The following is a 15,163-nucleotide window of genomic DNA, read 5'->3' as shown; positions in this document are numbered from 1 at the left end:
TGGAGTATCTAAATTCCTTCAGGTTGTTCCTTGCTACGTGCTCCCTTGCCTGGCCACTCCTATGCTGTAATATCTGGGGGTTGTCCAAGAATGGGGTAAAGAGACAGTTGCCAATTGGAAGCAGGGAAGGAATGATCAATATTACTTTTAATATAGATCCATCATCTAATCACTGCTCACCATCCTCACTACTACCACCCTATTCCAGCTGCCATCCTCTCTCACGTTATTACAACTGCCCCTTGACTGATCTCCTTGCTTCTCCCCTCAACCCCTACAGTCCATTTTCAACAGAATAGCTAGGGCGATCCTTTCTGAAACCTAAGACAGCTTGTGTTATTCTTTCATTCAAAATCCTCATACAGCTTTCCATCTTACTCATAATGAAATCCAAAATCCTCATAAAAGCCTATAGGATAGCACATGATCTGACCCCACAGAACTTCTCTGACCCCACATCCTACCGGTCTCCATCTCCCTCACTGTGCTCTAGCTACATCATCTCACTTGCTATTCTACAAACATGTCAAGTTTGTAGAAAGCATTTTCTTTTCCCCAGGCTTTGATGCTTTTCCCCAAGATTCCTCATAGCCTGTACTGCCTCATTTTCCACAGTTCTTTGCCCAGATTCCACATTATCAAAGAGGTCTTCTCTTTTCTCCCATATCTATTATTCTCTAACTGGTAGATATCAGTCCTCAATGCATAAATGAATGAATGAGTGAATGAACAGAGATTCCATGTATGAGGATAACTTGATGGGTGTACTTTTCTTTGTGGTGCTAGCTGGGATCCCTTCCTCAGCATAGTGGAGCAATGTCTCCAGTTTACAAAGCCTGAGTACAAATATAGGCTGTGCACATTACCATGATACAGATCTCAAAATCCTTTGATTTGGACTCTTTGGATGGCCCACAGCCACTTTCTTCCCAATCACTGCTGCTCTGAGTTTGGGGAATTTTTTTTTTTTTTTTTTTGCGGTACGCGGGCCTCTCACTGTTGTGGCCTCTCCCGTTGCAGAGCACAGGCTCCGGACGCGCAGGCTCAGCGGCCATGGCTCACGGGCCCAGCCGCTCCACGGCATGTGGGATCTTCCCAGACCGGGGCATGAACCCGTGTCCCCTGCATCGGCAGGCAGACTCTCAACCACTGCGCTACCAGGGAAGCCCTGGGGAATTTTTTAGGATAGTTTTGTAAAATTTCTTCCTCTGGTACCTTGAATTTTGGGCTGGTCTGTACTGATGGGCTTTTTCTCTCAGTCTGATGCCATCTGCTTTATCTTTATTCAAAAGACCTTTCTCAATATCTCTGGCCATCAGTGCTCTTTTGCTAGCACTGCCACACATTCCTTTCTTACTTTCCTAGTTCCATAGTCATTCCAGCGAGATTTGAGCAGAGAAGATAGGTAAATACATGGCCTCAAGTCACCATCTTTTTTTTCTTAAAGTTTTAATTTACATGTACACCTGTACATGTATAAAATTTTGCATAAATGATTAAAAGTGAGCATATAAATACTTTAAAAAATAAACATTTACGTAAAATTTCATAACATGTATGTAGAAACCACACAAATCTTAGGTATCTAATTTTATTCTCTCGAAGTAAATGCATTCCTTTAGCACCTAGATCAAAAAATTTATCTTCATCAGCACTCCAGAACCTATCTTTTGCCTCCTCCTAGTCAATCAGCCCTGGAAGGTAATGACTATCTTGACTTCTAATACCATAGATTAGTTTCCAGATTTTATATGAATGGAGTCATGCAGTATGTACTCATTGTGTTTGTGTCTTCCTTTGTTCAATATTGTGTTTGTGAGAATCATCCATGTTATGCACCAATAGTTTCTTTCTCATTCTACTCCTAGGTATAAACCCCAAAGAAAACTGTACCTATGTCCTGCATAATAAAAATGTCCAGGGAAACACTATTCAGCTCCAAACTGGAGACAGTCCAAATGTCTACTAACAGTAGAATGAATAAGTAAATGGTTATATATTCATATTATACAATACTAAACATGCTTTTTTAAAGTGTAGGGTTTTTTTTTCTTTTTACCTAGATCCATCTCCATCCAACCTCTCATGCCTATTATAACCACACAAGCTTTCACCTATATCCAAGGTAACTCATGTTAACAACTTAGTATGTATCTTTACATATTTTCTCCTTATGTATGCATAATCATAAACACACATACTTATCTCTATTCTATATCTATACACACATGTATGGACACACATATCTGTGGAGGAGTTATTGTAAAAGGTAGAATCACAATAAACAAATAAATACAGTTTCTACATCTTGCTTTGTCATGTCTTCATATTAAAACCAGGATTCCGATATTTTTTAAATAGTATATGTCTGGAATAATATAATGAATATATTAAAAATTATGAAAAATTAGGTTAAATTTTATTGAAGCTACTTAGGTATTTAGTAGTTCATACCATCTAAAATGAGGAAGTTGACTAATTCATTTTAATAAACATTTATTACCATGCCTATGGTATGTCACTAAGCCCTGAAGATTCTTTTCTTTGCTAACTATACTTAGAGAACTGTATTCAGTTTGCAACACCATAGTATAATAGGATGAATGAACTGGAACTGATTCAAGGGAGAAAACCAGGGCTCTTTCTAGTGAGAGAACTAAAAGACATGAACTGAGGGCAAGGTGAAGGTATAGATGAGAGATGACTATCTATGCTCTTCAAGTATTAAAGGGTCATAGTGTGAAAGAAAAATTATGCTTGTTTTATTTGAACCCAGGAGGTAAAATGACAGTGAATGGGGAGGAGTTATGGAGAGAGAGAATTAAATTCAGAATAAAAAATAACTGTCTAAGAGAAAACTTCAGAGATGGAATGGACTTTCTTGGGGTCCAGACATACTTGGTAATGTACTGTTGGAAAATGTCAAGCCACGGGTGAGTAATTCCACCTAAGTAACTTTAAGGTTCCTTTAAATGATACGGCATGACTCTAGTACTTATTTCAACTTTTTCTTTTCCTTAACAGATACATTATTATAACCTTTATTTTTAATGGAAGATGATTGAATGTGAAAACCTAAACCAAGAAGACATAATTAAAGAACTGGTGAGTCAAAGCCAGGTTTCTTTTCAACTACATTTGTAAGAATATTAAATGGAACATTTCTACACTGCTTTCTGGAGCTTATCTAGAGGTTTCTTCTACACCATGATCTTTGGAAGTAGAGAAAAATCATATATATGACACAACTTTTCTTCTTGTGAGTGAAAAATGACATCAGTGAAACTGACAGTTTATAATTTCTAATAGCAAAAATAATTTTTTATTATCTTAAACAGGTAATAATCCAATTTCTTTTTTGAAAACAGTGTTTATGCAATGGTTTATCTTATGAAATGATTGGACAAGAAGGATCAGATACTTCAAAACTGGAAATGTTTTTCTCAGGGTATCCTCGTATAGTTGGATTATCATTATTTCCTAATTTAACAAGTCTCACAATTGTTGCTCAAGATATAAAAGAAATTTCAGGACTAGAAACTTGTTTATGGCTTAAAGAACTTTGGATTGCCGAATGCTGCATAGAGGTAAGTCTAAACATAACCTTACATGAGGTTATGCTGAGTTCTTTGGCTTTGGAAAAATAATTCATTGAAGTATATTTTTGAGGCATGGATCAAAACAGATATATTCATACATGATGAATTGCAATTAAACCCTTTGCCCAGTAAAACAAAACAAAACAAAAACAGATAAATGGACAAAATATAAAAATAGATTTATACAAAGGAGAAAATAGAAATAAAGAGCCAAAACATAGACACATTCTACTTTTTAGTAATCAAATCAGATCAAATAATACCCAGTACTGCTTTGTAGTGAAATTGGTTTACTTTGACCCTATTGGTTGTGTGAAAATTATAACATCTATATTGAAAAGCAATATTGCAAAATGTATGTGGTTATGATTATAACCATATAAAAATAGGTATCAAGTTGATCTAAAAAGAATATGAAAATTGAAAATAGTATTTAGGCAGAGGGATTGTATGATTTTTTATATTTTAGTTCATTTTGCTGGGTGTTGATTTTGCAATCTATTCTGAAAATGTGATTTTTAAGGAAAATGTACTTAAAATCTACTTTATTGAAGGATTAATAGAAAAACGCAAGTTAACACTATTCAGGCTCCTCTTTTTTTTTTTAACAGAAAATTGAAGGTATTCAAGAATGTAGAAATTTAGAAAAACTGTACTTATATTTTAATAAAATTTCTAAAATAGAAAATTTAGAGAAATTATCCAGATTGGAGGTTCTTTGGCTGAACCACAATGCAATTAAAAATATTGAGGTAAGATAATTTCAGTGATTTATATTTAAAGTCAACTCCTGTAGAGTATAACCACAATGTCCAAGAAATATTCATGACTAGCTTACTTAGTTAAGAAGAACTAATGTGTATGTAGCATATTGTAACATATAGAGAAGTTCGTATGCATCATTTTCTTTACTCCTCCCACCATGTCTGGGAGGTAAGGTGTTATTTCTTCTCTGAAGATTTAAAAAAAAAAAGGAGGTTTAGAGAAGTTTTGTATATAACTTGCCTAAGATTTTAAACACACTCTGTGTGATGTGTTCTTTTTGCTACTCCTCCTCTTTTCCTCTCTACTTCCCTCCCTGTTCCCTTCTCCTTCAAAAATTCTTTCCAGGTTCCAGAGAGCAAAGTAGACTTCACTGAGGCACCGACTTACTTCTAAGCTTGTAAAGTAAACAGCACCTGGTGCTTGGAACACCTGGAGAACTAACCAGATTGCTTAGATGATTTACAAACATAGATTTTAATGATTTCTTCTAAATTATATATTGTCTAAAATTTTAGGGCTTGCAAACTTTGAAGAGTTTAAGTGATCTCAACCTTGCTGGAAATCTAATAAGCAGCATTGGTATGTACAGTTTCATTTGGAATATGAGATAATGTTACAATAATTTTTTGTCAATATGAAAAGTACAGTCTTATAATATCTTTGAAAAGCATTTCTAAATCTATAATTACAGGATGTGAAAATACTACCCATTGGTCAGTGGTTATTAATTATACAACGTTACTGTTAGTCTCATTTATATGCAAGAAAAGATGGTCACATACAACTCAGAAATATGACAAGATATGAACAGGAGGTAAAATGAGAAATTTAACTTTTTTCTCATCTTGTTTTTCTTAATTAAAGGTCGATGTCTTGATCCCAATGAACAACTAGAAAGATTAAACCTTTCTGGTAACCAAATATGTTCTTTCAAGGTATGTTTAAGTGGAATAATTTATTTTATTCATCAACCTGTATCATGAACCATCTTTTTGCAGAAAATGGACTAAATAGTCCCCACTTAAAGAGTAATTTGTTTTGGACTACCCAATACTCCCAGAAATTTGAGAGTCACCTGATTAAATTGGCCCTAATGATCTGACACTATTAAAACCAAACAAATAACTATTTACTTGGCTCTTAGGATACCACTTTCTCTTAGTTTTTCTCCCACCTTTCTGGCTACACCTCTTTGGTTTTCTGGTTTTTCATCCTCTCCTAGCATCTAAAAAATGGGTTGCCCCAAGTTAGTCCAAGATCTTTTCTCATTTCTATCTGCATTCATTCTCTAATCTAATCATCTTATAACTTTAAATACCTTTATCCACTTATTACTCCTAAATTGGTATCTCTACTTTCCCTAACAACTACTCCAAATGATAGACATCTCCTATCCTAACTCAAACCGATTTCCCCTCTACCGAACCTTCGTCTCCTGCAGGCTTCTCCATTTCTCTAAATGTCATCTCAATTCTTCTAATAACTTAAGCCAAAGTCCTTGAGTCATTTTTGACTCCTCTTATTCATTCATACATCATATCCAGTCCCTCAGCAAATTCTGTTGGCTCTATCTACCTTCAGAATATATCCAAAGTCTGACCATTTTGTACCACCTGCATCACTATCAACCTGGTTGAAGACACCATCATCTCTTTCCTGCATCATTGGAAAAAAAAAAAAGCCTCCTAACAGTTCTCCCTGTGTTTACCCTTTCACTGCACTCAGTCTGTTCTCCACATAGAAGCCCACTCCTTTAAAAAATATGTCAGATCAAATCATTTCTGCTCAAAACCCTCCCTTGGCTTCTCATCTCTTTCAGAGTAAAAGTCAGTTCTTACAATGGCCCACCAGACTCTATATAATCTAGTCTCCCCACTGTCTCTCTGACCGCAGCTTCTACCACTCTCCCCTTTGTTTTCATCATTCTAGCCACTCTGGTCTCCTCACTGTTCCTTAAATATATCTAGGACACATTCACCTTAGGGCCTTTGCACTTGCTGGAGTATTCTTCCCCCATATATCTTCATGGCTCATCTCATTTCTTTCTGGATGTTATTCAAATGTTATGTTCTTAGTGACACCTTTCCTGCCTAATTTAAGTAAAATAGCAATGACCCCTACTACCTTCCTCAACTGGAAGCATTCCATTACTTTTTCCCTGTTTTATTTTTCCTATTGGCACTTACCCACAACCCTTACTAGAATACAAGCTCCATGAGTACAGGAATTTGGCTTGTTTTGTTCGCTGCTATATCCACAATACTTAAAACAGTACTTGACTTGTAATGAATCTCAATAACCATTTGTCAAGCACATACATGAGAGAGAAAAAACAAATAAGAAGACAATGTTTATGGTATATAACGTGGGTGAAAGCATATGGCATTCATAATTTTGACAGTGTCAGACTGAAGGTACATTTTCAAACACTTCCTCTAGACAATAAGTGAGCAAATTAGCCATAGAAATAATTTTGAATTGATCAATATTAAAGTAGACATTCTTTTACTCAGAGAAGAATATAAGACACCAAAAATCTATAGAATGAGGCAGAATGTTATAAACACCTTTAAAAGAAATTTCAATAAAATTTAATTTTATTGGTCAAATTCAAGAGGAAATATCTGATGTGAACATTGAAGGGTTGACAGAATTTCAACAAGCATTGTAGGGAGGATTTTCTACAACGCAGTGGGAAGTAGGCATTCCAAGGATGAGAAGAACAATATGCAAAAAGGTGTGGAGGTAAGAAATCAATGTTATTTGAGTAACATCAGCAGCAGAGATCAGAGGGAGCTGTGAAAGATAAATTCAGAATGCTGTGGCAGGTAATGTTTAAGCTAACAAATGAGACATAAGCAGGAGTTACCTAGGGAAAGAGCAATCCAAGCAAAGGTGTGAAGGACCTAAGTGGTGGAAAGAGTGTGGCAAATATAGAAAACTAGAAATCCTCTGTGCCTGGAACGGAATGAGGGAGAGAATCATGAGTTGAGGCTGAAGAAGGTAAGTGCAGAAGGCTGGGAGGATAAGGTATCACCCTGCCAAGAAGCCATATGGAAGTTTATCTCACCCTGGCCAGCCATGGCAGCCTTGTGGTAAAGAGCAGAGGCTGCACAGGCAGAAAAATCTGTCACTTCTAGCCCTACCACAAACTAAAGGCAGCATAATACAATGGTAACATGAAGTTGAAGTGAAATAATAATATAAAGCTCCTAGAATAATGACTAAACACAGTAAGCACTCAGTAGATATGCTATTTTATTATTATTACTATCACTTTAATTATGTTAACCTATTTCAATCTCCTCATCAAAAGAATGGGGATAAAAATAGGATTACTGTGAAGATTCATTGTATGGCATAAAATTAAAAAAGCTCTCTATAATAATTATGGCTTCTTCTCATAAAAACATTGAACATGACTCAGAGCAACCTTTATTATCCACATATTAGGAATATTCCTGAAATATTATTATTCTGAATTTTTATGTCTAACCTTTCCAGTCACCCTAAAAAGATACTATCCTGATGAAAGTGAGATGCGCTTTCATAGACTCCAGCATCATCTAACTTCTGAGTGTAGGTGGAGGATTCCTGCGTAAGACTTCAAAGTTCACACCCGCCATAGCCCAGACTGATGGTCAAATGCAACACAGCCACCCAGAAATCAAACAGTATCTTTACTCTTCAGCATAGTCAATGGTTTACCTTCCTTGCCCTGCAGAATTTGACCAAATAATTCTCTGCACAACTCTATTCAGAAATCTCCTTTTTAGAGTCACCCTGATTAGTTAGTCCCACTCATGCCATGGGCCTAGCCATAGCCTTAGGTCCAGCCAGTAAGCCAAGTTCTCACTTGTCCAGAGAGAGTTTGGACACACATTATCCACCTCACCCTGTCTTACTCTTAATTCTAGCAGCCTGATTTCACTACTTGCTTCCCAATTCCATTTGTATTGATACTTTATCTTCTAAATTAGTGCCTCCTGGTCCTTGCTTTGGATTTCCTTTAATTCTGATTGACTCTCTTAACTAGCATTGCATTCATTTAAGTCCAACTCTACCATAGTACCTTCTTATCCCAGGCACCACCCTAGTAATACTATTATTGAGAAAAATGTGAGGGTGTCTTAGAGGTTGATAGAAAGTAATAAGCATTCAATTCAATTCACATTATTTAGTGCCTGCTGTGTTCTAAATGCTGAGTGCTGGGAATGCAGTGTTAACAGGAAACAAACCCTGTTCTCAAAGAGTTTATCTCAGGAATTGGCAAACTTTTTCTATAAAAGGCCAGAAAGAAAATATTTCAGGCTTTGTGGACCATATATGGCCTCTGTCACACATTCTTCTTTATTTTTTCCCAACACTTTAAAAATGCAATCACCATTCTTAGCTTGTGGACTGAGGGCCAAAGCACATACAGACCCTTGGCTTATAGACTTGTGGATAATTGACAATAGGGTGTGATAAATTCTATAACAAAGGTAAGCCCAGTGGCTAAGAGAGTTCGTAGGAGGAGCATCTACCCCAAGCCTGGGGGATGAAACAAGGCTCTCAAAGAAGATGATACCTAGGTTGAGTCTTGACAGATTAAAAGGTAAAATTGGGGTGAAGTTCAGTCCATTCAAAGGCAGAAGCATGAGTGAATGTCTAAAGGGTCTGGGACATTCTGAAAGTTGTTCAGTATGGCTAAAACCTAAAATGTCAGGGTTTAAATAGAAGAGACAAAACTGAAGAGTTAAGCAAGGGCCAGATGCCAAATAAAGGAAGGTGTAAACAGTGACTTGAACTTCAAGATAAAAGATGTTAAAGAATCACATTGGTCTGGAAGTGCATGGTCAACCCCTACCCCTCCAGAGGCTGTGAGGAAAATGAGGCCCTCAGGAGAAAGCTAGCTTTCAGTTGTCCTTAATAGGCAGAAAGGGCATTTATAGAAACAAACAACAACAACAAAAACCTCAAACCAAAAAACCCTAAAAATCAGGAGTTCAGTGTTAATTATACTAAAACATAGGTGCCATAGCCTTTGGTGAGAAGAGCAGGCCTGGAGGCTGAGGAAAACAGTGAGCTGTGTTCCTGGGTGGTCGTTGTGGGGAGTATGGTGAAGGACGTAGGAGACCTACATCCTTGTTTCTCCTGGGGCATGTGTTAGCAAAGGGGCTGTGCAGAGAGGGAATGGTGTCTTAAGGAATAAATGGGCTTCAAGGTTTCATGTGGAATACATGATTTAGTAAATACTCTTTGTCATTTTACATTTAAAATGTATAGTTATGGGCTTCCCTGGTGGCGCAGTGGTTGAGAGTCCGCCTGCCTATGCAGGGGACACGGGTTTGTGCCCCGGTCCGGGAAGATCCCACATGCCACGGAGCAGCTGGGCCCGTGAGCCATGGCCAATGAGCCTGCGCATCCGGAGCCTGTGCTCCGCAATGGGAGAGGCCACAACAGTGAGAGGCCCACATACCGCAAAAAAAAAAAAAAAAAAAGTATAGTTATATAGAGTCTGCTGCTTAATTATTGTGGATCCATTTTTCATGTATTTAACATATTTTTCAATAGAGAATAACACTTTATGCATCTAAATAACTTTAACATATTAAAGCACATAATTAGAATGCATTACATTAAATTATGGGTGATCTTAAGAGCTAAAATGCCTCCTTTAGAAATGGAGAGTTGCAATTAATCAATTGACCATTATTGTTGCTGTTGTTTTAGGACCTCACTAATTTAACCAGGCTGCGTCACTTAAAGGATTTATGTCTCAATGATCCTCAGTATAAAACCAATCCAGTTTGTCTGCTGTGTAATTATTCCACACATGTGTTATATCATTTGCCTTGCCTTCAAAGACTTGACACGTTTGATGTGTCAGCAAAGCAAATCAAGGAACTGGCAGATGTAAGTGCATACCTAATCAGGTGTCTGTGTCTTAAGTTTAATTAACTACTTCTTTCTGGCTGTGTCAACATGTGGTAGGTAGTATTATCTTCTCAGTGTTGTCACCAATTCTACTTTTGCCCAGTGAGCTGGATATTTCACATAGATGCATACAGATAACAACATTAGTACTAGAATCTCAATTTTGATGACAGTATTGAAGGTAAAATAATAGAAAAACGTTTAAACGTATGTATAACTTGAAGAAAATCTGAAAAATTATCAGTGTTAAGAATAATTAAACTAATGCTATATATACGAAAATTAATAAAGCCTAAATAAAGTAGAAATGAAACAAGTAACCTCCTCTCATTTGGATGAGTAAAAAGTAATCAAAAGTAATTGTAGGGGCTTCCCTGGTGGCACAGTGGTTGAGAGTCCGCCTGCCGATGCAGGGGATGCGGGTTCGTGCCCCGGTCCGGGAGGATCCCACGTGCCGCGGAGCGGCTGGGCCCGTGAGCCATGGCCGCTGGGCCTGCGCGTCCAGAGCCTGTGGTCCGCAGCGGGAGAGGCCACAGCAGTGAGAGGACCGCATACAGCAAAAATAAATAAATAAATAAATAAATAAATAAATAAAAAGTAATTGTAGCAGTAGTTAGAAGTAGAACCCATCTGGATTTGCTGATAGATTGAATCTGAAGTGTAGAGGAAAGGGTAGAGAATAATTCCAAGCAACTAACCCAAGCAACTGAAGGAGGGAAGGAGTTGCTATTTGATGAGATGAGGAAGAGTATGGGAGGAGTACATTTAGAAGGAAGAATCACAGCTTAATGTTAAGCATATAAAGTTTGAACAATCTTTTGAATATCCAAGATGGATATATGAGACTGTTATTTAAGAGAGTTGCCTGGATTGGAGATAAAGATATGGGAATTGAAAGCAGAAGGATGATACCAAGCCGAGGACTGGATGAATCACCAAGGGAATGTTGTGGATGGGGAAGTGTGTCACTTGGGTAGGTAAGTTCTGACTTTACTTGCCACTTGTAGGCAAAAAAAAAAAAAAAAAAAAAAAAAAATCAAGAAACACCATCTGCCATTTCCTTAGTTACAGTTTTTTCTACTCAGTTGCACCTGAGAAACAAGCTCTTCTTGATCAGGAATTTTTATCTGCTAATCATCACCCTAAAACAGCCTTTATTCCCTTAACTCTTCTATGTTATGAATGCCTGATTTTTTTGCAGAAGAATTTAGTGATTTCAGTTTCAGAATTTCATATTATGTGTGGAGAGGGAATTCTTTTGTCTGTTCATCAAGCCTTATATTTGTTTCCATTTTATCTGTTATGCCAAATAATTCTGTTGGGATCTTGACTATCCATAATTCTGTTGGGATCTTGACTATCCACTCTCTACTAAATAAATCACACAACAGTGTACAAGCCTTCCAACTTCCTTGAGGTACAGATTTCCTGATAAAAAGAAATGCCTTCATTATTTCAGGTAAACAGTTAAAACTAGGTCACATTATAATATGCACCTGATTTGTTTATTTTCTTCTCAGCTAGTTCTTTTTGACTAATATAACTCTTGAGCACCATTTACCTGGTATATTTCTTAATGGTGGATTTAATCAATTTATCATGATAAACTTTAGTAACTGCATGATCCATTGATATTAAGGAATTCAAGATAACTAGATTAGATTGACAATTTAGTAATTTGCTCAATCTAAAACAAGTTCATTTAGAGCATTCTTTTATAGATTTGGGAAAAAAAACCCCATGAAATCCTGTTTCTTAGCCATGCATTTAAAAAATGAATTGAATAATGTTACATTTGCTTTTATTCTTTTAAATTTATTTTTCTCTAAATTAATCAAATAGGAATAATATGTTAGCTTCAGTAGTACTGCCACACTAGCTAAATGACACTATTTTGTAAATTGAGTTCTTTCTATAGTCTCTATGTTGTCACTGAAAGTAAATGTAAATATGCCTCATACTTAAAATATTATACACAAAGAACATCTTTGAAGTTTTATATTTTGCTTATTAAATTTAAATAGAGAATTCTCTGTAGCCATTATCATTTCAACTAATATCATTATTAGTAACTGAGCATGTAAAACTTAAAAATAATTATATAGAACATACCACACTCATATAATACCACTAATAATTACCTATAATGTTTTTTGTTTCAGCTAACCTTTTTTCTCACTTTTAGACCACAGCAATGAAAAAAATAATGTATTACAATATGCGTATAAAAACTGTTCAGAGGCATCTTAATGAAGACCTTAAAAAACTGAATGATCAAAAATGTAAATTACAGAAGGTGCCAGAAGAACGAATAAAATTATTCAGCTTTTTGAAAAAAAATGTGAGATTTAATATTGTAAAATTTCAATAGCCTTGTCTTAAGAAAACTGGCAGATAAGATACGATTATCTTTTAAATTTTATATGTATGTATACATTTATAAATATGCATACCTTTTAAAATTAATACTAAGTTTCAAGTAAGTTTGCCCTGAAAATGTTTTGATTCTAGGTACTTAACTGAGCTTCATTCTGTGCTTAGAAATCTGCAATTTTAAAAAGGTATAGGCATATTAATTTATAAAATTTTTAAAATGCTGTGTAATTCAATATGATTCAGTGAGTTATAGAGATCTGTTAGACTTATTTCACTACATTTTTATTAGATACCAGCAGGCTGTGCTCAAAATTCATTTCCTTATCTAAAATGCTAAAGTACTACTTTACTATTGTATGTTGTATACTATTAAAGTATAGCTTGTTATAAAGTTCCCATAATGTTGTATACTTTAATAGTTTGTGCTTTAGTAGTTATATGTGCTTTTTTTATTTAGAATAAATTGGATTTCCTTTACTAAAAGTAGACTCTGAAAAATGAAGGATTACTGGGCTTCCCTGGTGGCGCAGTGGTTGAGAGTCCGCCTGCCAATGCAGGGGACATGGGTTCGTGCCCTGGTCCGGGAAGATCCCACATGCCGCGGAGCGGCTGGGCCCGTGAGCCATGGCCGCTGAGCCTGTGCATCCGGAGCCTGTGCTCCACAATGGGAGAGGCCACAACAGTGAGAGGCCCGCGTATCACAAAAAAAAAAAAAAAAGAAGAAGAAGGATTACTTACCTCAAAGCAGAACTTTGTATATATAAGAGCTTATTGTATTAAAAAAAAAAGGTATAAGAAAATAATGATTTATTCAAAAAATGGTGTTACAAAAATAGTCAAACTACTTGGGAATAGGGGACTTGGATCCTTAGTTTATACTTTACTAGAAGTAAATACAGTGGGGAAAATAGAATTAAATGTAAAAATGAAAACATAAAAAAGCAGAAGAATGTATGGATTAATATATTTAACTGATCTCAGCCTGCCAAATAAGAAAAATACTAGAAATCACAGGGAACAGAATTTAGATTTGATTGAAAAAAAAAAAAAGTAAAACCCTTTTGTACTAAAAAGCACATTAATGAAAATAAACAATAAACGACAGTCTGAAAAATTGTTTTCAACAAACATGAAGGACAAACATAATATCCTTAGTATAAAAGTACTCATAAATAAAACAAGACAAAAAGGTAGGGACTTCCTTGGTGGCACAGTGGTTAAGAATCCACCTGCCAATGCAGGGAACACGGGTTCAATCCCTGGTCTGGGAAGATCCCACATGCCACGGAGCAACTAAGCTCATGAAGCCCGCGTGCCTAGAGCCTGTGCTCCGCAACAAGAGAAGCCACTGTAATGAGAAGCCTGTGCACCACAACAAACAGTAGCCCCCACTCACCGCAACTAGAGAAAGCCCATGTGCACCAACGAAGACCCAATGCCGCCAAAAATAAATTAATTAATTAAAAAATTTTAAAGAAGACAAAGAAGTATATATCCAAGTAGAAAAATTAAGCAAATTCCATAAACTATGATTTTACAAAAGAAGAAATAAAAACTAATAAAACATTTGAAAGAGGACCTCAATCTGATTATTAATTTCCTAATATGAAATAAGACAACAAGCAACCATTTTCACCTATAACTTTGTCATAGCCTGCCTGGTGAAGATAGGTGTGACACTATTACACCACTGATGAGAGTGTAATTGGGTCATGTATATTACTAACAGCCTAAAAATGCTCATAGCCTTTGACCCAGTAAATCTACTTCTAGCACTCTATTTGAAGATTTGGATAAATATTTATATGAGAATATTCATCACTGTACTATTAATAACAACAAAAAATTGGAAACTAACTAAATGTTTAAAAAGAAAGGCAGAATTACTCATGCTTAAGATTGAATGGTATGTAGCCATTAAAAATCAAGTTTTAAAAATATATTTAGTACTCTTTCTGAAATGAACAGGTTTAAATTCATATTATAATCAGAAAGGTATTCTTAAAACATTAACATAATTTATTTATTTGAATTAAAAAATCACAGGAGAACCAGTATATGGAAATCATTTTATATCTGCCATTTTTATGTGCAAATGGATGTATTAATATGTGAAAAATAATAGTTATAGATTATATAAACTATAGGTATTTTTATAAAATACGCTTACTTCATTTTTTTTAACAGCTGTATGTAGCCATTATAGAGAAAGGAGTACAGATACTTAGCAAATTTCTGTTTGTATGCACTTCTCTGTGTACAGTACAATTTATCTTGAAATCCATTTTATGGTGCTGGGGTTAGGGTAAGGCAAATGAGGCACTCACCCTGAGCCCAAAGTTTAAGGGAAGGTCTAAAACCTCCATAATTAAGATAAATCAGGGCCTCCCTGGTGGCGCAAGTGGTTGGGAGTCCGCCTGCCGATGCAGGGGATACGGGTTCGTGCCCCGGTCTGGGAGGATCCCATATGCCGCGGAGCGGCTGGGCCCGTGAGCCATGGCCGC

The 15,163-nt window shown here is 36.1% G+C and overlaps 1 protein-coding gene across 1 annotated transcript in view; it reads left to right on the top strand.

Moving 5' to 3' along the window:
- Positions 1–3,057: 3,057 nt before the first annotated feature.
- LRRC9 (leucine rich repeat containing 9) overlaps positions 3,058–15,163 on the top strand; it is a 96,630-nt gene continuing 84,524 nt past the window's right edge. Inside the window, exons 1-7 of the mRNA XM_060098074.1 lie at positions 3,058–3,105; positions 3,369–3,587; positions 4,211–4,351; positions 4,880–4,943; positions 5,229–5,299; positions 10,080–10,262; positions 12,469–12,624. Of these exons, the coding sequence (XP_059954057.1) occupies positions 3,058–3,105; positions 3,369–3,587; positions 4,211–4,351; positions 4,880–4,943; positions 5,229–5,299; positions 10,080–10,262; positions 12,469–12,624 (882 nt within the window). The remainder of the gene's footprint in view (positions 3,106–3,368; positions 3,588–4,210; positions 4,352–4,879; positions 4,944–5,228; positions 5,300–10,079; positions 10,263–12,468; positions 12,625–15,163) is intronic.

Source organism: Mesoplodon densirostris, chromosome 4 (assembly GCF_025265405.1).
Source record: "Mesoplodon densirostris isolate mMesDen1 chromosome 4, mMesDen1 primary haplotype, whole genome shotgun sequence".
In the NCBI taxonomy this organism is placed as follows: domain Eukaryota; kingdom Metazoa; phylum Chordata; class Mammalia; order Artiodactyla; family Ziphiidae; genus Mesoplodon; species Mesoplodon densirostris.
Note: the sequence above shows the minus strand (reverse complement) of the source record. Positions and strands in the feature narration are given on the sequence as shown.